The sequence below is a fragment of the Amblyomma mixtum genome, chromosome 2 (genome assembly GCF_055824585.1).
Source record: "Amblyomma mixtum isolate Tamu chromosome 2, ASM5582458v1, whole genome shotgun sequence".
In the NCBI taxonomy this organism is placed as follows: domain Eukaryota; kingdom Metazoa; phylum Arthropoda; class Arachnida; order Ixodida; family Ixodidae; genus Amblyomma; species Amblyomma mixtum.
In genome coordinates, this window is record NC_143013.1 from 248583091 (window position 1) to 248604241 (window position 21151).

At 44.6% G+C, this 21151-nt stretch overlaps 1 protein-coding gene across 1 annotated transcript; it reads right to left on the minus strand.

Annotated features, from left to right (window-relative positions):
- Positions 1-5673: 5673 nt before the first annotated feature.
- Positions 5674-7972, minus strand: LOC149363394 (uncharacterized). Its single transcript, XM_089573466.1, has 3 exons — positions 7841-7972; positions 5909-7175; positions 5674-5820 (listed from the first exon to the last, which is right to left on the minus strand). Coding segments are annotated over exons 1-3 (1272 nt in total). The 5' UTR covers positions 7844-7972; the 3' UTR covers positions 5674-5818.
- Between the last annotated feature and the right edge of the window lie 13179 nt (positions 7973-21151).

The following is a 21151-nucleotide window of genomic DNA, read 5'->3' on the forward strand; positions in this document are numbered from 1 at the left end:
AGTATTAAGATACTTGCGAGATATGGCGGCTAAATATCGAGAAGTACGCAGTGAATACCGAACGAGAAGCAAATTTGGTATTAAATGAGGACCGGATAATTTTTGTGTCCAACATAAAAGTTAAGTACATCATGTTCACTACTCCCATTGTCGCTAACCGAAGTTGTCACATTAGGAGAACCAAAGGCTAGAATTACTTCTGTGTCGGATGGAATTGCAGATTTAAAAGACATTAAATGCGTTAGCTATTATTAATCCGCCATTAATCGTTTGAGTGCGGACGATTAAAGGCTCTATTAATAAGAAAGAGCGCCAAACTTTGCGGGGATTGGTTTCAATAAGATTTTAAAGTTGTAAATACAAAAAAAAAGATCTTTAGCTGAATTGCTTAGCATCCAAAGCTCTTCTTTTGCCCTGTTAAATTTGACGAGGTTGGGTAAGGAGTCGACCACAGCGTGATGCATGCAAAATATCTTGGATCATCCAAAGTAAGTACTTTGAATTTTTTTTTTTTACTGAAACAAAGCGCTGCGTGCTGTTACTAAGAATACTTGCAAAATATTTGTTAACGTGATTCGCGTGGCTGAGCATGAGAAACGGTTCAAAAGCATCCGGTGAATGTCGATGATAACAGCGCAATCAGCTGGAGTGAAATTAGGACAAAAAGGTATCAAAAATGATAGCTTGCTAATAACGTAGGCTGGACTTCGCCATCCGCTATGCGCGGGGCTACATTTTGACAGCTTAGCTTGCATTGATATGTGACAAAGATGGTGTAATGCACTTGTCGCGAATAACCACAGGTAAGGCTGCCGCATGCGCGCAACAAAAACCACCCCATTTCGTACTTTTGCAACCTGCCTACTGTAAAGTCTTTACAAGGAATGTAACGAGATATAAACAGTGAAGAAATGGCAGATTGCTGTAGATTCCTTGGGCAAACCCCACAATACCATCTCAAGTACACGTCCAACGTGAGCAAATAGAGAAGGAAAGATAAATTTGCCTCAGGTATTACAAGACAAATGTTGTGGCTTGCCGATTTGGAATAGAAAAGTTGTGAATAAAGCGAATAAAGCTAATGTGCGAAGGAGAGAAAACGTTGATCGTGCCGGCACTAAAATTACGAAGAGCGATGAGGGACGCCGAGCGCGCTGTCGAGAAGCAGCAAAGCGAATAGTGGCGGCGTTGCTCAAGACACGAAATCCGTCATGGAGACCAAATCAACTGCCCTTGCGGAAGACGGAAAGTGGGCCAAGAGGGCGAAGAGGGCGACAGTTTATTGATTTATTTGCAGAATACTGCAGACCCAAAAATGGTTCGAAACAGAAGGGGCGAAAGTACATAGTAGGAAACACAGCAAATTAAATTGCAGAAAACTATCATAGGGCTAATAGGACATAGTAAACAACAATGAACAGCAGCTCAACAGCCCTCAATTAGTAATTTTGTCAATGGCACTGATGCTGCTTAGTACCTGAGACGGGATTTCATCCCATTGAGTTATTGTGCGAGGAAAAAATTGAGTATTCGACAGCATTGATTCATGCGCTGTACGGTTAGTGATCCCGCATGATGATATCTGCTTAGTCGCGTTGCGGTTGACTTAATAAAATGTGGGGTCATGGAGAGTTCGTTAATTTGGAGTAAGAAAATAAATTTAAACCTTCAAATATTTCGTCGTGTTTGCGTTACAGCCATAAGAGTGGTCAGAGTCAGCCGAACTATACTCGTCAGAAATTAATCACACGCAGTCGCTCGACTAGACGCTATAACATTAAGATGTCACAACAGAACACAACGCTTTGATGTTATGTTTGTTTAAGGATCCCAGACAGTACATGCGTACTCAACCTTCGATTTGATGATGGATATGTAGGCTAAAAGCTTAGCACTAGCAGGGGAAGCCTTTAATTGTCATGGTCGTTGGTTGTAATTCTCATTCCCAATCCCAGCACCGAAAGAACATGGCTGATATCCACCATCTGTGAATGCTCCCTTCCTGAAAGGTGTTTCATACATGAGCCTACCTGAGACAGCGATAGACTGGAAATTATTGTTTCCTTTTTTCCACTTCCTGCGCTCTAAACTGCATACTTCGTGTTTCAATGAAGCCCATGTTTTACGCCCCTTAGAGCCTTGCAGAACAAATGGCATTGTTTTGTTGTAAATATTCCATTGTTCGTGCTCCTTTTGCTCCCTAGATTTTGTGTCGTTGATGCATTAATGACATCCAAGCGGGCTTGAGACATATCGGTCTCGGAACTCCAGTGAATACTGCATTTGCTAACAGCAACTACTGAGCAGCCCACATGCACGCAGGTGCTTGTGCTTGACTGTTCTGAGCACTGCTGTTGCATTGCGGACGGCGAAAGGGTATCAGGAATGCTTGATAACTCTTTGAATTATTCGTTCTAAAACAGCATAATACAACGATGCTTTTCTAGAGAAGACAGGAATATTTACCTCTTTGACAGGCAACCACCCCAGATTAGAGCTACTTGCGGACTGTCCTCAAATATGTACTGTGCGATGTCAGTGCACGTTAAAGAACCCCAGGTGGTCGAAATTTCCGGAGCCCTCCACTACGGCGTCTCTCATAGCCTTAGTCGCTTTGGGACGTTAAACCACATACACCAAACCAAACCTATTCCTACGTGTACCATCAGCTCAGATTGCGTTGCAGTACTCAAGTCGACAACCTTGGCACCACAATAGCAAAAGAGCTCCAGAATAAATAAAGATCAAGCCTTTAATTTGTCAGGCCAGTTTTTAAGACAGCCTGGCCAGTCAGTGCTTCACAAAGAGGGCGTTTAGTCTCTTATTGTAACTTATCATTTCTTATAGAGTAAGCGTATTTTTCTTTCTTTTATTACCTTTTCCACATTCACCGTTTGAATCCGAACTTAACATTCAAGAGTTAAAACGGTGGCCCCTTGACGCACTTTCTGCTAATGTTTTTCTCCATATATGTCCCGTTTAGTGCAGTGCTAATTGTTTGTTTTATCTATGATTGATCTGCAATAACAATCGCTATTTCACCTTTACTGCGGGAGCCGGCTTTCTGAACGTCCGAACTGCTGCAACGTACTGCAAAATCCTTCACACTAGACCAGCAAGTGCCTTCTTTGCCTTTAAATGCTTCTAGATCTCAAAGAACGCATGGTAAACTGCATTAGACGCACAGAGTTCACTGGTCTGTGTGCCTCTTCAGTGCTTGTGTGCATCCACGCAAAGTAGCATAAAAAAAATGCAGATGTTTCCGTTCAATAAAGACAGATCTGAGCGAAGTGTCGAGAGGAACGACCATTCTTCCTGATACTGGACAGAGACCATGTTTTTTTTGTGGACAGTTTTTTCCCACAAGTTTTGTGAAAATCCTCAGGGCGCGCTCATTACGCCAGGGCAAATATTTAGGAAAAACTTGAAGCACTGAAATGAGCGCAAAATGGGACTTGACAGTACAACTACTTTAACCAGAACAGCTCACCTTCGCAACAAACCGCAACGCATTGTTCTGCACGGTTCCTGAGCTCGACAACAAAGTCAACAAATTTTATCTAAAACTCACGATATATACCTCGCGTAGCGGTGCATAAATATGCACCTGTAGTGCACAACTACACTTCGCTCTAGAGCAACTAACAACATACATAACAAATCCCGGCTACACAAAATTGGAACACTCCTTAATACAACAGGTCGAACTGCGAAACAATATGTGACACGAGGTCAATCATCTTATTATCGAATTTCCCAACGAGCATCCTTATTGGCTTAGTATTCTTCACATTCAAAGCATGAAGCTTTAAAATGTAGCGCATGCTTCTGGTGCTCAGAAAATAGCTGTTGCTAGCACTCGCCATCATCATCATCCCAGTGTATGCCTAAAAAAAAGAGAGGGTTTGTTACCCGAGGAAACAAAATAGCGCCGACGTGAGGCCAGATTGGCCAAAACCCATCAGGAGACAGCCGAGGAGCAGCGGATCTGGAGAGATCTTCAACTTACGTAACATTAAGCCAAGCGCTCAATGACTTGAGACTGCGCAGCAGCCGTATTGTTATAGCAGCGTTTCTATAGCCAAATAACCGCTAAAGGAAACAGCTATTGGTTGCCGCCGTGCTCAACAGCCCGACTATTGTCGATACTTTGTCCAGCCGTGCGCAGCGCCTAACGAGAAGCCGGTCGACGCAGTTATGCGACCAAACACCGCCGTCAGACAAAGGAGCTGCGCTGAACTCAACTGCTGGAGAAGGCATGAGTTAGTGTCCGCGATAATTCCCAATCCAACCTCCTCGCCGAACCATGCGAGCGCGCCTACTACTTAATAGCCTTCTAGGAGGAGTGTGTCTTGGCCGTAGAGCCAAACCTGTTCAAGAGGCGACATGTGGAGTCATGGCGCATCCGGCTCACAAAAGGGCGATAAATCAGGACTCCAGGAACGCTCCCCTTCGAGTGCGTCAGTGGACTGCGCCATGTGCTAAAAAAGGGAGAGCTAAGGCAGCACCCCGCTGCTGCTGGCACACTTTAGTCACCCCTGAAGGAGAGACCGAGTTGGTCTCAAAATGTTGGGCAAAACTATGATATCGGTTGGCGCTAGTTTTCTCTCAAATATCTCAAGAACCCAACCAGAAGGACTTCCGTCGAAGATGTTTTTGTTCACAATCGTGCCCTGCCCGAATAGGCGTGCCCGATGTCGACTGGAGGATGGAAACAGAATGGGCCTGATCTGACCTCTGGACAACCCACTCGGACGACTTCAGCACAGAGAGGAGCTTAACAGTTGTCGCTGAATAATGCCAAAAAGCAGCTAACGTTAGCAAAGCTGAAGATTTTATTCTTCTGCATTTTGTCTGGCTACTCATTAAACAGACGTGTAATGACGCCTATTATGGACTCCTCTTAGTTCAGTTCTGTTTTAAAGGTAAAAAGTAAAGTTTTTAATAGTCTGAACACCATGTACGCCAAAATATCTAAGGCTTCTGCAGAAATCTAGACTCAGTTTGTATAGATTTAATCAAAACTGTTTTCAATCACGAAGTGCAACTTCTTACTAAATACGATTGCAATTCAGAGAAACATGATATTCTTTAAGATAATTTTTAACATTAGAAAAAAGCGCCCCAAAATTCATTTTTACTACCAGCAATAATAGATAGATTTGTCCACAGTGCTCCTTAAACAGGATGATCAATTCATTTCTGCTTGACCAGAGAGCATGAGGCAAAAACGAAATACATATTAAAATTACCAGCCGACCATTGCACCAACCCTTAAACTTCCAAGTGGTATCATCGCTATATTAGGTTAAACATCTCATGCTGCCTTGATATTTATGTCGTTCCTCAATGACCGTCTCTTCGATTGCGAGATTTGCGCTCTTACAAAAATACGCTAGGAGTGTAATTAGCTATAAGCATTTTCTTCTCACACATTCGCTGCTATCTCTGCTAACGGAATGTGTAAAATGCATTGCACCAAAAGTGTAATGTTAAATCTAATGCCACAGTTACTACATGAAAACTAAGTATTCGTTTTCGCAGAACTAAGCGAGAAATACAGTGACAGTAGGCTTACGAAGCAAAGAAGTATTTAACTCTTTGCAAAGCGCTTTCTAAATTTAGACGCAAAGAAGCTGAACACTATTTTCTATTTAGGAGTCATTCCACCAAAAGAACTGAAGCGTACAAGTCATTTTTCTCTGTACATATGAACAATTTATTTCAGCGCGTTCATGGACGTAAGACCTTTCCCGAGATGTGGATGCTGACTTGATTTCAACTTCAACAGCCCATGTATTCTGAGCGGTACGATAATTTCTGGAAAAGAAAAAAAGAAACAACGTTGCAGTAAGTTGTAACAAGAGCATGGCGCTTTTTAAGTGCACAATCAGCGGCAAGTACATACACTTCTTCCTGCGGAGGAGGGTGGTGTAGTCGAAGGGAGTGCCAAGACCATAGCCGTAGTTCAGGCCGTAGACGCCAATGCCGTGGCCGAGACCGTAGTGGCCGGCTCCATAGCCAAGGGAGCCAACGCCGTAGCCGTAGACTGGGGTGGCATGGTAAGCAGCAAGGACTGGGGCAGCGTGGGCCACAGTGGCGACAGCTGGGGCATGGTGGAAGGTGGTGGTGGCGACAGCTGGGGCGGCGTGGGCAACCGTGGCGACGGCTGGGGCAGCGGCCACGACTGGAGCTGCCTGGTAGGTGGCGACGCGAGTCACGGCTGGAGCAGCGAAGGTGGCGACAGCTGGAGCAGCGGCGACGGTGGCCACGGCTGGGGCAGCAGCAACAACTGGAGCAGACTGGAACACCTTAGTCACAGCTGGAGCGGCGACGGCAGCGACAGCTGGAGCAGACTGGTAGGTAGTCACGTGGGAAACGGCTGGGGCAGCGGCAACGCTGGTGACAGCTGGGGCAGCAGCAACGAGTGGGGCGGACTGGTACACCTTGGTGACAGCTGGGGCGGCCTGGTAGGTGGTGACGCGGGAGACAGCTGGAGCAGCAGCGACGGTGGCAACAGCTGGAGCGGCGGCAACAACTGGGGCGGACTGGTAAACCCTAGTCACGGCTGGAGCAGCGACAGCAGCGACAGCTGGGGCAGCCTGGTAGGTGGTGATGCGGGAGACAGCTGGAGCAGCAGCAACGGTGGCAACAGCTGGAGCGGCGGCAACAACTGGGGCGGACTGGTAAACCCTAGTCACGGCTGGAGCAGCGACAGCGGCGACAGCTGGGGCAGCCTGATAGGTGGTGATGCGGGAGACAGCTGGAGCAGCAGCGACGGTGGCAACAGCTGGAGCGGCGGCAACAACTGGGGCGGACTGGTAGGTGGTCACGCGGGACACAGCTGGGGCAGCAGCAACAGTGGCGACTGGAGCAGCGGCGTAGGTGGCGACAGCCGGGGCAGCGTGAACAGCAGTCACGGCTGGAGCAGCCTGGTAGGTGGTGGTCACGGTACGAGCAACGGCTGGGGCGGCGACGGCGTAGCTGGCTCCCTGGCCATAGGCGAGACCGTGGCCCACTCCGAAGCCGGTGAGGCCGGAGTAGCCGATTCCGTGGCTGAGACCGTAGCTGGCCAGGCCAACACCGCTTCCGAGGGTGTCGGCACCATGGAGGTTGCCATGGAGGAAGCCAGCGAAGGCGCTGGTGGCCAGGGCCAGGACGACGCAGACACGGAACTGAAAATCACGAACAAAATACAAGATCAGGTTGACGCTAATTTTTTAGTAATTTGTGGTGTCATATCTTGAAATGAAGTAAACGTGGAAAGCGTGGATTTTTTATTTATTTATAGGTGCAGGGAATTAAGGGCAGTACTGGCAGTAGAAGGAACAGGTCATTAACATGGTGAAGGGCTGAAAGGAGATAAAGGATATGGTCCAAATTCCGGCTGAGTGAGCCGTGAAGTACAATACTGGGTCAAAAATTGGGTTCATGCCACTGGCTGAAAGATGTGCAGCAAGCGAGCACATGGCAAGAAGGCAAGGGAAGCAATTTGCTGTGAGGACTCGACATCCTTCATTTTTTTCCTTTTGCATTGGAAGCAACCAAGCGTACGAATCACCTGCTAATCAATGTGGGCCTTTCTTTTCCTAATTTACGCTAATTATCAAGAAAATATTCAGGGCTACAACTTTGTCCATTCATTAGTAATAGAATTGTTGGGATAAGTAAACTGTGCAAAGAAACGAAAACACGATTATGCATTTGATCTTTGTGGCATGTATATCTCAAAGTCCTCTGGCACATTAGATAGAACAATGAAAGGGATTCTTTTGATCAATATTGAAAATTCCCGCAACTTCCGTTCAAAACTCTTTAGAGACAGACTGCTTTGGCTTACCATGGTTATGGGGCTTGTACCTTTGGCCAACCAGAGGCTGCTGACGGCCGTGTGAGTCGAGGATGCTTATATACTCCTCTTGTACCGCGCGAGCGGTTTAGATGGAGAGACTGAAATGGAGAGGAAGAATATGCCTATTAGTGGCAGCAACTACAATTGCCCCTTTCTGTCACCCTCTTGGCTTTGGCGTCTCATATGCGAGAGGGAAGATGCGTAACGCAATACCAGGTGGAAAGAATGCGGACTAAATTTTTTTTTCTACGACGTATTATGAGATCATGAAGCTCCCTTTCCCTCATGTGCGGTTTTTACTTGCTGCGGCGAACGACGCCTTTCTTTTTTTCTATCGTAGTACCTGTGCTGGCACAAGTGATGAAACAAGGAAAGTTAACCGGAGATGAGGAGAGGAGGCAATCTGCGTCTGACGAAGATTTGGCGAAAGAGAAGCCAAGCTACCTGGCGTAGAGCTGGCGCTGTGAGCCGTGCACGTCCAGTGAGAGTCATTGGCATCGTCTAAAGTGCAAAAGACGACCGGCCTGCTTGCATTACGTGGATCTCTTTTTTTCGTTTTTTTTTTCAGATGTTCTCCGTTGACTAAGTTAGCGTGCGTCGAATGAGTGCATTTGAATAATTTCCAGAGAGGACTACGCGACTTTCGGTTGGGTACGGGTATTACTCAAAGAATAATGCCGGAGGGTAGCGGTGCCTCCGGAAATGTATATTCTGCGGTTTTAAGTCTGCTGAGTGGGCAGGAAGAGGCACTAGTGCCACATTAACAAGTTATCCAGAAACGTTACCTCAGCATATAAAATAAGAATCTGTTTGAATGTCCTCAAATAATAAATTTTACGATGGCTAAGATTAGGTATGAATAATTTTAAAATTTAAGGGTCGAGTGTGATGTGCCGATCAATGAGTGAGGTCAGAATATTGTAGAACTGCTTAAAGGAACCATAGCTTTTCATTGTAGCTATTTCTGTGGCTGGCAAGTCCAACACAATGGGTACCAGCCCATCTGTTGCATGATGGGCTTTTCCATTTCCGGCGAATTTTAAGCTAGTATTTGAATTCTTAACGACAAAAAAAAATCAGTCAGTTGACTTGAAATTCAGACAACAATGTTAAAGATCTAAGAGAGCGTGCTATAAAAAAGTTAGTGAAGGAAAAAGGAAGCAGTTGAACGTGGTGGCACATAAAGCACTGCAAGCGGCCAGGGAGGCCAACTGCTCCCAACGGCAGGAAGCAAAGCGACTGATCACTGCAGCCCTCAAGATGCGTAGAAAGCAGCGGAGCCTTCAGGGGCCAAGGGAGCTGGCCGATACCGAGCGAAAAAGTACTCCCACCACTATCTCTGCGCATCTCTAGAATGCTCTACGCCCTTTGTGCGATGCCTTAAATACATACACCTGCTATCCACAGCGATATAAACTGAAAATTCAGCCTGCTTTTACTCCTCTTGTGTGCCGTAACTTTTCACAGTGGGTGTAACGTGAGCATTACTGAGTGCTTTGCGAAACGAACGATGCTGCCATCATTTTCCGTACCTAACTCTCCCTTTGTTCTCTAGGCGCCTGTACGTCGTCACTTTGATATATCAGTGCTACTCCAGCGTCTAGTGGCACAATCGCGCAGTACCGGCATTTATTGCTGCGCCATGTTTAGCAATTTGGTTTCCGACTGTATCATGCTTTTCAACTTTCAGTACCCTCGAACACATTTTTTTTCTAGGTCTCCCCGCAGTATCTTAGTGATTTTGGCTTTCGGCAGCTGATCTCGAACTCATGCGCTCGAACCCTGCCGTGCGGGCCGTATTTCGATCTAGGTGAAATACGAAAACACCCTTGTGCTAAGCACTGGTGGTGGCATTATTCCGGAGACCTCCACTATGTCTTGCCTCGTAACTCATATGTCTCTTCAGGTCGTTAACTCCACAATTTACAGTTCTAGTTATTAGGCAAAAAATGTAAAGGAGAGGCGTTCGTCCTCACTGTAGGCTCCATAACGCCCTTACGAAGTCAAACCCGTGGCTATGCTCACATTGCTTCGTTATGCGAACACCAAAGATGACCAGATCTGGAAGGTTTAAATCTGTCGGTTTATTTATAACCCGATTTGCTAAGGGCCAGTATTTAGCAAGAAACTGGCCAAGAAATGCTTACATATCAATAATTTCAGGGCTGGTAGTTCACGGTGGAATATGTAGGGAAGGATAAACGCGCGGTTGAGTTTTAGTTCGTCAGTTTATAACCGCATTAGACCTTGATGACTGTCCGGAAAAGAGTGCGTTACCTCTTTTGTAAGACAAGGCCCCAAGTTGAGAACATCTTCAGAAGTGCCATCAAGGCTTCTGCTGTGCGTCTCACCCGAAGAATTTACGTGGCAGGAGTCTAGTAGGCCATCTCCAATTCTGAACTGCAATAAGGCCCCAATTAAAAATCTCATCAAGCCTGCAGTTCTAGATATCCATTCGTAAGCTTGCCTGTGCTGTCACTGAGGAATAAACAGCGCGGTTTATCCCCATGGCAATTTTTTTCCATTAGTACAGGATGGGTGCCTTGGTATTATTCTATAAATTATTGTGCCATCACTTTTTGCATCCGACTGTAACACTTAAGAAACACACTGCCCTTTCTCGATAAAATGTGTGAGTGTGTGTCCAGACTTACCCCATTTTTACCTAGTTAAATTATTTACAGTTTTACCTGTGATTTAATCAGCCCTTCTTGTCACTTCTTACTGACTGCGGCAGTCGTCTTTTTGTGAGTCAGGGTTCCTGTATACCACTACAACACCACGAAACCATATGAGGGCACCCAGTATGATGGAAACAGTTAACACGCGACGTGGGTCTCTGTGACAAATAACTAAAAAAATATCGTCCCGTGGTAGGCCAGAATGTATGTCTAAATTTGATTTCAAACAATAGAAAATAGAAGCGCTTGTCTTCAAAATTCTTTTTACGGCTGAAATGCTGTCTCGATGCCGTTTCTTTTTTCTGATCCTTTTTTTAGCTTGTGTCGAGAGTGTACACATCTAGCAAGGAGCGTCTGCTGCCGGATTTGGTAGCGAGTTCAGGCTTACTGCCAAACAGTGGTAAGAAAGCAAAGTGGGTACGAGAGAAGTGGTGAAAAAAAATGTTAGCCCTTTACGACCCACTGACTCGAATTCGCGCGATACCGTTTGCAGGTCATGTACTTATTGTTACACACCGCTTGCATAAAAATATTTCTCTGCATGTTGTCATTATCCAGCGCTTTCTGGCCATATTCTATTAACTGAGTGTGAGCAAGGTGTGCAATAAAAAGGGGTAGTTAACGTGCGACTTCTAGCTGCCGTTGAACAATTCTCGTCTCTTTTTTTTCTGACCGCAATGGGGCGGCAAATATTGGAATAAATTTTCTGGCTAAAAAGTTCTTTAATCTATATTGCGCTTCAAGTTGCTTTGAGGCCTTTATTTTGTTCTTCCACAAAGCTGCGACTACCTCGTCAAAACAAGCCAGATGCTATATTCTCATTGTTGTTAACTAGTCAGTTATCAAATTTTCGTGAAACTCACAAAATTTGGAAAATGGCTTTTGAGTGTGGGCACGTTAGCTAGCATAGCCTGAAGTAACCGGTTTTTTATTCTGATTCATCGGTGATTTGGGCATCAAAAGGTAAAATAGAGGGCACAGATCAATCTGAATACATTGAATGAAACTATGAGACTACTACATGATAACAGTATGCTCATGAATGATATTTGAGAACGAAAGCCCAATTCCACACAGCCATAATTTATATGCTGCTAGCACTATCTAGGAGAAATGTTCAACAAGGGATCCGTGGAGGATATGTCTACATAACACTTATTAAGAGACAAAATTTAGGGCACAGATATATTAAAGAGTTTTCCACCCCGCTTGTCACCTCTCTTAAACTAAACTTCTTGAAACCTTTATGCGTTATCATGCAATGATCGAGTTTTCCTTGTGTCCACTTATGGCTCTGAGCAAAGCTAAAACACACAAAACATTGTGTAGAACACCGGAAAAATGTTTTTTATTTAAAAACTGAGTTGCCTCAGAGAATATCATGACGAGAACCCCAGTAATTAGTTTTTAGATATCATCAGAAGCCGTTTTTAACTGACGCATAAATAGAAGTGGCATGCAAGTAATCTACATTCTCTCACATATGAAATTTTATACTGACGGAACCTCGATGAATATGTTTGTTTGTGTGTGTTGTTTTTAATTTAAGCACTAGTGGCTTATTCTTTGCCGTGATGTCCATCATTCGAAGTCAGCGGTCATTCATACTCATTCATATTTCCAAGCACTCATTTCGTGTATCAAAACTGCAGACTTCTAAACTGATATTGTCAGCATGATATTCAACTCTAGAAATTGAAATCATGTTTAAAAATAAACCACAAAACGAGATCAGAAAAATAAAACGTAAACGTATGGTGCCACATTATACACTCGAGCATTTGCGAGCTGTGTTAACCTACGAAGCTAATTTGTTTTCACTTACCTCTAGAAAAAGTAAAGCAACACATACTTCGTCATCACGGCATAGAACATTGCCTTCTTTGTTTCGAAATTTCGCCATTTTAATGGTATGTGTTGGCTGAATCTCACTGGTGCCATGTTCGGTGTGATTTGGCGTGCTATGTTTGCAGGATACCAGCAAAATTCCATTTTTTATTTCGCATTCACTCCGCAGGATGCACACGCAGCGACCTCGCGCCCTTTCCGCCCTAGTTCCGCCTTCATCGCTCTTGTTACGCAATATGCGTCCGTTGTGTTCTCCAGCTTCCGGTGATACGTTTCGATAACCGCGTTCATGAGATATTTCGCCGATCGGGCAATCCCTAAAAGCTTCTTCGTGCGACTTCAAAATTCGAAACCCTGAGCACGTCTTCTACTTCAGGCAAAGGCGCCGCTTCTTCGTCAAATGAAATTTTGCGTCATCTTCGCTACCTTTTCTTCATCTGCCGGTTGGTTTTAGGGCGCTGAAACACACTTAAACTGCTGTGATAAACCTCTGTAATTTCTGCTGCAGTCGCACCGTTTCAACGCAACATTACCCGCTTATATTGGAAGACAAAAACTGGAAAGACGTAACCATTAAGGTTGAATGCAACGTATGGGCATGATAACTCGTAAAAATGTAGTATGGTGACTTGGATGCTGAGTTCATGCTGCACTCAACTTTTTATCCATTAAATGTTGTTCTCTTCTGTTCTCGGCTAATTGAGGCCGGTAATCTTTATTCTGTGCCTGAATCTGTCTAAACTTTCTGTGAACGATGAGTAAGGGATCCAACCTCTTATCAGATCTTGACGATGCATTTGTCAAAAAACCACAAGCAAGCTAAAAGAACTAGCGAAAACTTTGTTTGAAATGACTTCATAACTGTAAGCACTGACTTCTTGTATTAGAGCTGATAACACATCGCAGTCGATCGAAATCTTATACACGAGTAGGTTGTTTTGGGAGGACGACGGGGGGGGGGGGGGGGTTGAATTTCCAGAGCGACTCAGGCTAAGAGGGACGCCGCAGTGGAGGGCTCCGAAAATTTCGGCCAATCTTTAACAAGCACTGACTTCACAGAGTACAAGGGCCTACAGAATTTCACCTCAATTGAAGTTTGACCGCCGCAGCCGGGATCGAACCCGCGTCTTTCGGGTCAGCAGTCGAGCACCGTAACTACTGACGGCTTTACGTACAAGAAGTAAAAATTGCATGGATTTCACGAATTCAGCTTTAAAAAAGCCCAAAAAAGATGCGGAGAGCGCGTGTCATGAACGAAGACTACCGACGGCGCTTAAGGAGCTTACTTGAGGACACTTAGAGAACTCACCCCCGAATGCAGAAACCTAACTTGTGTCGCGCATGGGCTTGACTACGACAAGTTGAATTGAAGCAGCAAGCCGAATTTAGATTGCCCAAGTCGGCTTCCACGTTTCAGAGACTCTCGGGCTGACTTGCTTCGTCAAGAGAGTCCTCGAACGCGAGAGCCCATTACTCGTTTGGGATCAAGAGCATGTAAAAAGTGAACATTTTAGCACATGCAACATGACAAGAAACGTCTATATTCTGCTAAAAATTCATAGGTGCAAAATTAATGTGAGCGTTTTTTTTTTTGAAGTAAACTGCTGCTACAGGCATCGCAACTCAATGCTCTCCACCTCGTTTGCCCGAACGATGTTTCCGGTTGGCAACTGGCATCACAGCTGACCTAGCTGACGAAAGTCGGGGAATCCGGGTGCGGAAAGTTTATTTGTTGTGGGGCAATCGCGAGCGTTCAGCGTGTTTTTCGAGGTACAGTTACGATGGGTGCAGTCGTGACCGATGACTATATTACAGCTACAGTCACTGATGCTGCCCTCGAAAGAAAACGCTCTATCACAACGCAATGCGGCACCGCGGTTCACCGCCGAAGAGAAAACACTGTTGACCTGACTGGCAAATTACCACCGTAAAGTTTTAGGGAGCAACAAAAACGACGTCTCGTCTTTGACCAAAATAAAAAAAAAAACGAATTATGAAAAGAAGTTGCTAGGCTCTACAACTCTCACCACAATATCACGTGGCGCAACCACTTTCAACTGAGAAACCTTGGGCTAGCGTAAAACAAAAATGGAAGGGGCAAGCCATCGAGGACAAGCGGGAGCGCCACAAGACAAGTCAGCGCACTTTGCAAGTCTTGCGCGATTGGCACATTTGGGCAGTGTTTACATGTTTCTCGCGTGCATATTTTATACTCATGGGATAACGTGCGACAGTTCAGCGTGCTGAAAACGAATACGGTCGCAAGCGCCAATTGCTGAAAGCATGCTTATGGGAACAGCAGGCTACGCACGTACATACGCTCTAAATTACGGTTTCCGCGAAGTGTGCTGCTTGCTTTGTTCACAGTTACACGTGATGTCTTGGCCAGAAATAAACAAGCTGCCGTGACCGCGGAAGGAGCGGGCTGACGGCGAAGCAGTGATGAGGCGCTCGCCAGACCTCGTCAGCTGCTTGAATGACCTGCGTGACATGCTATACCCTAAGCTATACCCCTCTGGGCTTCCTAACACCACGAGAAACGGCAAGGGTGGAATTGTTTCTTTTGGAAAAGACTGTACATGCATCCTGGCTTATTTATGTCAACAGTGCTTGAGCAGCATCATGAGCAGGCAGCAAACAGTCTATTCTGGTTCTTGACGCCTTCGAGTAGGCACTTCGAATAACACTGTTGCGAAAACAAAACATACGAGTACGGGCTAGCGTTTCCTGCAATTTTTGTATGGTACGATTAGAAAAAGTAGTTTTCAATCAACGTAAGGATGAAAAAGTTGCGGATGATGTTTGACTGGAATACTTCACGTGTGAAAGCGGGCTTCACTCTGTGTTAAAATCAGTACTGCTTTTCAGAGGGAGGGCTAGGATCAGCCACCATATCTTCTGTAAATGTGCTGGTGGGACCAACGGCAAGCAGGCCACATGGCTTCAAAGATTTCCAACGAGTTCGACTCTCATGGGGCAGCTTACCAGCCCTCCGTTGAGAGTCTCCTAGTCGCAAGGCTTCTTCAGCCAATGATCGACAGTGCAGATGTCCTAGAGTTTGACTACACTGTTAGCGCATATTGCATCAGTAATATACTGTAATAATAAGGAAAGCATTTCCTCTCCTGCACACTTCCTTTAGTACTACTGACAGTATGCAGTTTCATAATGTACACTGTGCCGCAAGTTTTTGTGAACACGGTAAGTTGCCAGGCATGACAGAAAGGGCTTCATTTTTTTATGAACAACTAAATGTCTATCGCAGCTGAAAACCCCACTATACAAAATAACCTAGATGGGGTTGGGAGTTTTACGGCAGTGCTTTTTCACACAGGAAAAATGTGCAGCTATATCTATGCATGCAGCATCAGCATGAAGAACGCAACAGCAGTGCGGAGAGGTGAAGCAGAGCGCTTTGCCAGCGCTTTATTGCTTCTTTCATATAGTAGCAGCGTGCGCATGCCCCATTACCCAACTGCCAGCTGAGTACGCGTTATTTCCAACACAGCACCTTTAAAAAAATGAAAGTGTGATCCCTGTGAAAGGAGTTGCAAAACTACAAGAATGGCCGCCTGAGAGTGGTGCAACCCAAGAACACCGCAGCAATTTTCTGTTGATTTTTGGTGCAAGATTGGCATCTGAAGCCACAAGCAGCAATGTTGCACACTATCTTGTGTGTATAGCTGAGACAAGCAGCGTTTCATTAGTTTGGGTTTATTTTGTAGCGCAAATTGTTTTTTTATTTATTATACAGGACCAAAAGGTAACGAAGGAGTCCTGCCGTAGGTGAAGCACAGCCTGTAGTGGCTACTGTTGACACAAGTGGGGCAGCTGCAGCAACTCCAGAAGCAGCTGAGAACGACGACCGCATTTCTTTGCCCATTTTGGGGCCTGATGCTGCTTGCAACACTGTTCCCTCCGGAGATGATGACAGCTGTGCCACAGCTGCTACTGTGGCTGCTGGTGGAAGTTGTAAGGCGCCGAGAGGGCGGATGGTTCTTTTAGAAAATAATCTTAACTAAAATGCGAGAACAAAACAATTCTCGTGTTAGACTTCAGGAGGAGGATCACCAAAGTGTCCTAGCAATGCAGGCAGCAGAAAGGTTTTCAGGCTGAGATTAAAGAGCTGGAAATCAAAACATATCAAAATGAGGTTCAAGAACAGCAGCTTGAAATGGAAATTTTTTAGCTGGAAAAAAAATAAAGCGAGAGCAACTGCGAAGGGTGGGAATGACTCCCAAATGAAGCTGCCAAACTTCACAGAAATTGGAATACGCTCTGAATGCCTTCACAAAATTGCTACATGGCGAGTTAATCTAACTGCACCTTATTTGCACGCATGTATGGTTTTGAGGGCTTCGTTCAGTGTTGACAAATACCTAGCTCTGCCCCATGGGAAACTTCTTTGTTTGGCTAATGAGCCCCTTGTTTGCATGTCTGATGCCTCCACCATTAGTACGGTGGCAGGTAGCATGGTTACGTAAGAAGAGCGACGCCAAAATACCTGAATGATAGGGTGGGGAAACATGCAGTATTGCCCTAGGCGACGCTCCTCTGATTCAGTAGCTCCCATGCTTGCACCCCAGACAAGGTAATGGTTCACCCACCGGCAAGCGGAAGGTAGGGTGATCGAGTATCACTATCCATATTAGTTGAGCTGTATGAACGAGCTACATGAAGTGAATCCGGAGGCTGTGGATACTTCATGAGGGAGGCCAAATTGTGCACGGCTGCACACGCTGTGATAATCATCACAACTTTATTGGGCTTGTGCTACCACCCCATATCCAAACAAGGAAACCGCCACTTCCAAGCGTCATAGGCCCACACCATGGTGTTCCTCGTTTTGGCCTGCGACTTGTCGTACCTGTATTCAAAACGGAATACTACAACTTGACCTTCATGATAGCTGCTGCAACGCAAACTTTTATGGCTGCCTTAACAGTACAGGTAGGGTGTCAAAATACTAGGTAAGTAATTTTGATCGTGCCCTGTAAAATATGTACCACTCATGCCATCAGAGACAATATTCATGTTGCGTAGGGGGCGAATGGATTGCAGCATTTTGTTTTGCACATGTAGAATCTTCAGAGGTTGCAGATCACGCAAAATGGAGGCCAGCAGTCTGGCAGCATTATGGTCATGGATGAATGTTTCGGCTGTACCCTCACTGCACGCTGTTCAGCACTCCTAATGTCAGTCATGAAACTACACCATGAGTGCAAATCAGCTTTGCTTAATTGAGCAGTGTTTTGGATATGAGTGCAGCAAACACGAATTAAACAGATGGCCACGTCACTTGACAAATCTTGAAAATTGGCTTTGATACGCATTTGCATTTAGCAGTGCATTAGTTTTATGTTTTGTTTCAACACAAGCCAGCATTCTTGTCTACAAGTTTTGTGTTCATATCAATGTCTTCAATTGTGCTTACTTACCACGGGGTGTGTGGCAGAACCAGATTCGGCCAGACGCATCATTATGAAATGTCTGCGCGCGTAGCTAGCTCTGATTCCATTGCAACTCAGTTCTATTTCAATTTTGATTACTTTTTTATTCCTTTTGTATTCGTTATCGCTTCTTTCACTAACTTTTTCTGAGTCATTCTGAGTTATTTTCGTTTTTGCTAAGACATTCGTAGCCATTTTCAATTCAGCTGAGCCACTATTATCTCCGGTCTTTTCCCGAACACCACATGTCACGGCTTTACACAGACGCCGACGACAGACTTTTCGCTTTCATGGCCTTCCTATATCGCAATTAAAACTTCGCGCCTGAGTGGTACTCTAACCACCACAGGCGCAGCCACGGCAGCTACGATTTCCGATGCCTTCAAGACTCATCGATGCCTGCTTCAGCTCGGAGTTCTGTCTGACTGTATGTCGCGCTGATGTGTTAAATCGTCGTCATCGTTATATTTCATCCATTAGTTTGCGCTTTGAAATACCTACGCAGACGGCATTGTGGCAGTTACCCATCAAGCCTCGAAAGCAGCCAACGAGTCCATGCGCTCTGCACAGCTCAGTAATTAGAAGCTAGTGACGGTGGTGTCCCGTCCAGCAGTAAAATGACGTGGCCAATACCCTACTGCAGAGGTCATTGGTTAGTTGTCCTGAAAGATGCTACGCATTCCATGCAATAGATGTTATGCTTACAACTACTCTCGTCGAAGAGTTTTCTTTTTTAATTTCATTCACAAGTAATGCTTCTTAAAGTTGGAGTAAACGTAATGTATTTGACAAGAGCTAGAACTTTACGAAATGAAAAGCAATCGAGGGATGAGCCCCAAAGCTGCGTGGTGTCGTTGTGCTTTACCAATAATTTTTTTTGTTACCACGACTTAAGTGATACGCACCGAGAGTGTTGTATTGATTGCAGCTTACTAGAAAGAGCAACATCAGCGTTTTTTTGCGCTTTGATGCAAAGAGAACCATCAACAACTCCAAATTTTTTTGAGTTGCAAACCTGCTCCTGAGAAAAATGACTTTGAAACAGCACTGAATAAAGGTGTGGGACGTTAAAATCAGGAGGTTGAGGATGGGAAATGTACTATAACACGTAGCATAAAGAAAAATTGTCATTCAAAGATAATTCTCAATGTAGGGCGTTACGCCAATGTGTTGGGAACTCGCGTCGAAGTGACATCGGTTCATGCCAAGGAAAAAGATTAAGCAGACAGCCGGTTGCACCTTCCAGGATCCGGTTTTTTCTCGACCCGACTAAAGCCATTATGCTGTCCGCGTTCCGACACCGCTCGTGCCAGCTCGTAAATCTAAATTGAGGTGTTAGCTCGGCACTGAATTAAAAAAAAAAAGACATGACCGAAACTGCGGTCGTTAAATGATTTTGCAATGAATGGGCATGATTATGTACGCGATATGCGGTGCACATAATTTTAGCATTCAAAACTTGTTACAAAATATGCCAATAATTGATATCCTATAATTTTCTCATCAGAAGGAAACATAAGTACGCACCCAAGAGTTAGCCTGACCTGCAGGACCAGAGGGAGTCTTCATTCAAGCTAAACTGTTCTAATGAATGACAACAGCTCAGAGGCGGTTCAAAGATGCTATTCTGGGCAATATCCACCAGGACAGCAAGAGCCAGCATTGATGTGTGCACTTCTCGAAGTTCAAATTTTTCTCACGCGAGTCCCTGCGTTTGTAAAATAAAAAAGGACTTCGCGCGTTTCCTTATCGTGCCTTGCGAGAATTATTTTTAATGGCAGATTTTGAAGTTTTTTTTTTGTTGTTCCTTACGTACTGCCATTTCTGGCATAGAGCGCCCACCCTCTGTAGAGTCCCCAGGGCTCCATTTTGTGAGAGAAATAAAAATACTAGTTTCCCCGGATATGCGCCTGCTTTGGGAGTTTCACGATATATTCGGCGACATTCACAAAGAAAGCTGCGTACCTATCCATTCTAGCCAAGCGCATTTTTGCAACGTAAAATTTGTTACCAAAGTAATTTTTCGTATATCGAAACATTTCAAAAAAAAACGATGAATATATCCGACGATCTTTCGCCCTGTTTTAAGTCATGATTTTTACCTACAAGTACGACGGACCAACTGGCCCAAAACTAACCTTTGTTGAATCTTCCTCGGAACGCTTTCCGTTTTCGCTATCTATAATGGAAAACACACCCCATTCGCTCATTACGGCTTTCTAAATTGTTCGGTGCAAGGAAAGGACAAACTTTAAAAGCAGTACTTTGCTACGCATGGGAAAATTATAAGAAATTCCCATAAATATTTTCATAACACTATTTTACATTTACCCATAGTTGCCTCACAATGAAAAGTAATGTTCAGAAAGCTGGACTTATGAATATTGCACATCTGTAGATAGTCAACCAAGCAGAGAATATAAACTACATAACGTCATCTAAACTTTTTAGGCACGCTGCTGTATACAGAAATTTCGTTATATGTATTTTTTAAGGGATGTTATCTAAGAAGCAGTCAAAACTTGTTGAGCAAGCAGAGACGAGTTTTATTTGCTGTAGTTTTCACATTCGCTGTTGTGTCGTAGGCTTCCGGCAATCATTCCAAATCATTCCTTCTGTGTTTTTGTTTTATTTTACGACATATATTGCGCGCTGAAGTTCGGAACTGTGTGCGATTTTGATGAAGTTTATAGTGCCTATATTTGTCCGTTAGGGGCCTCAAATGCAATTTTAGCCGCCTATTTATGGCGCCTAAAACGTGCTTTTTAGTGCCTAAAAATCTGTCCTCTAATAATGACCATTGGAAGTGAAAACTGCAAATAAGTTTTTCGCACTAGTGAAGTTACATTTCTTGCCCTTGCTTTTTCATGTTGAAGAATTATAACAACTTGGATGAGTCTTTTGAGTTGTAAGGTGCATTTCCCATGCATATATAGTGATGTTCTTAAGGTTTGTTTCTCACGTATTTATAGCGCTATACTCATGCTGTACTCATGAATGCAATATTATCCGTTGGGAATAACTATGTACGCTTCCTCTAACAAGTTGAATATTTTGCTTTTGTATCCTTACTTATATGCAATGCCTGTTTAATTACACATTTCACTTCGACCCATTTAGTAGCCCCTTTTTAAAAGCCCCAACACATTTCTGCCTTTTTGTATTATACAAGGAGCCAAATCAGCCTTAAACTGAATTGAATTGAACGCGCGTCTTTTGGGCCAGCAGCCGAGCGCTATAACTACTGACGGCGGTCACATAGAGTGGTCAGGTTTATAGAAGACAAAGCGCATGCAGGTCAGAAACATTGGTCACAGTTT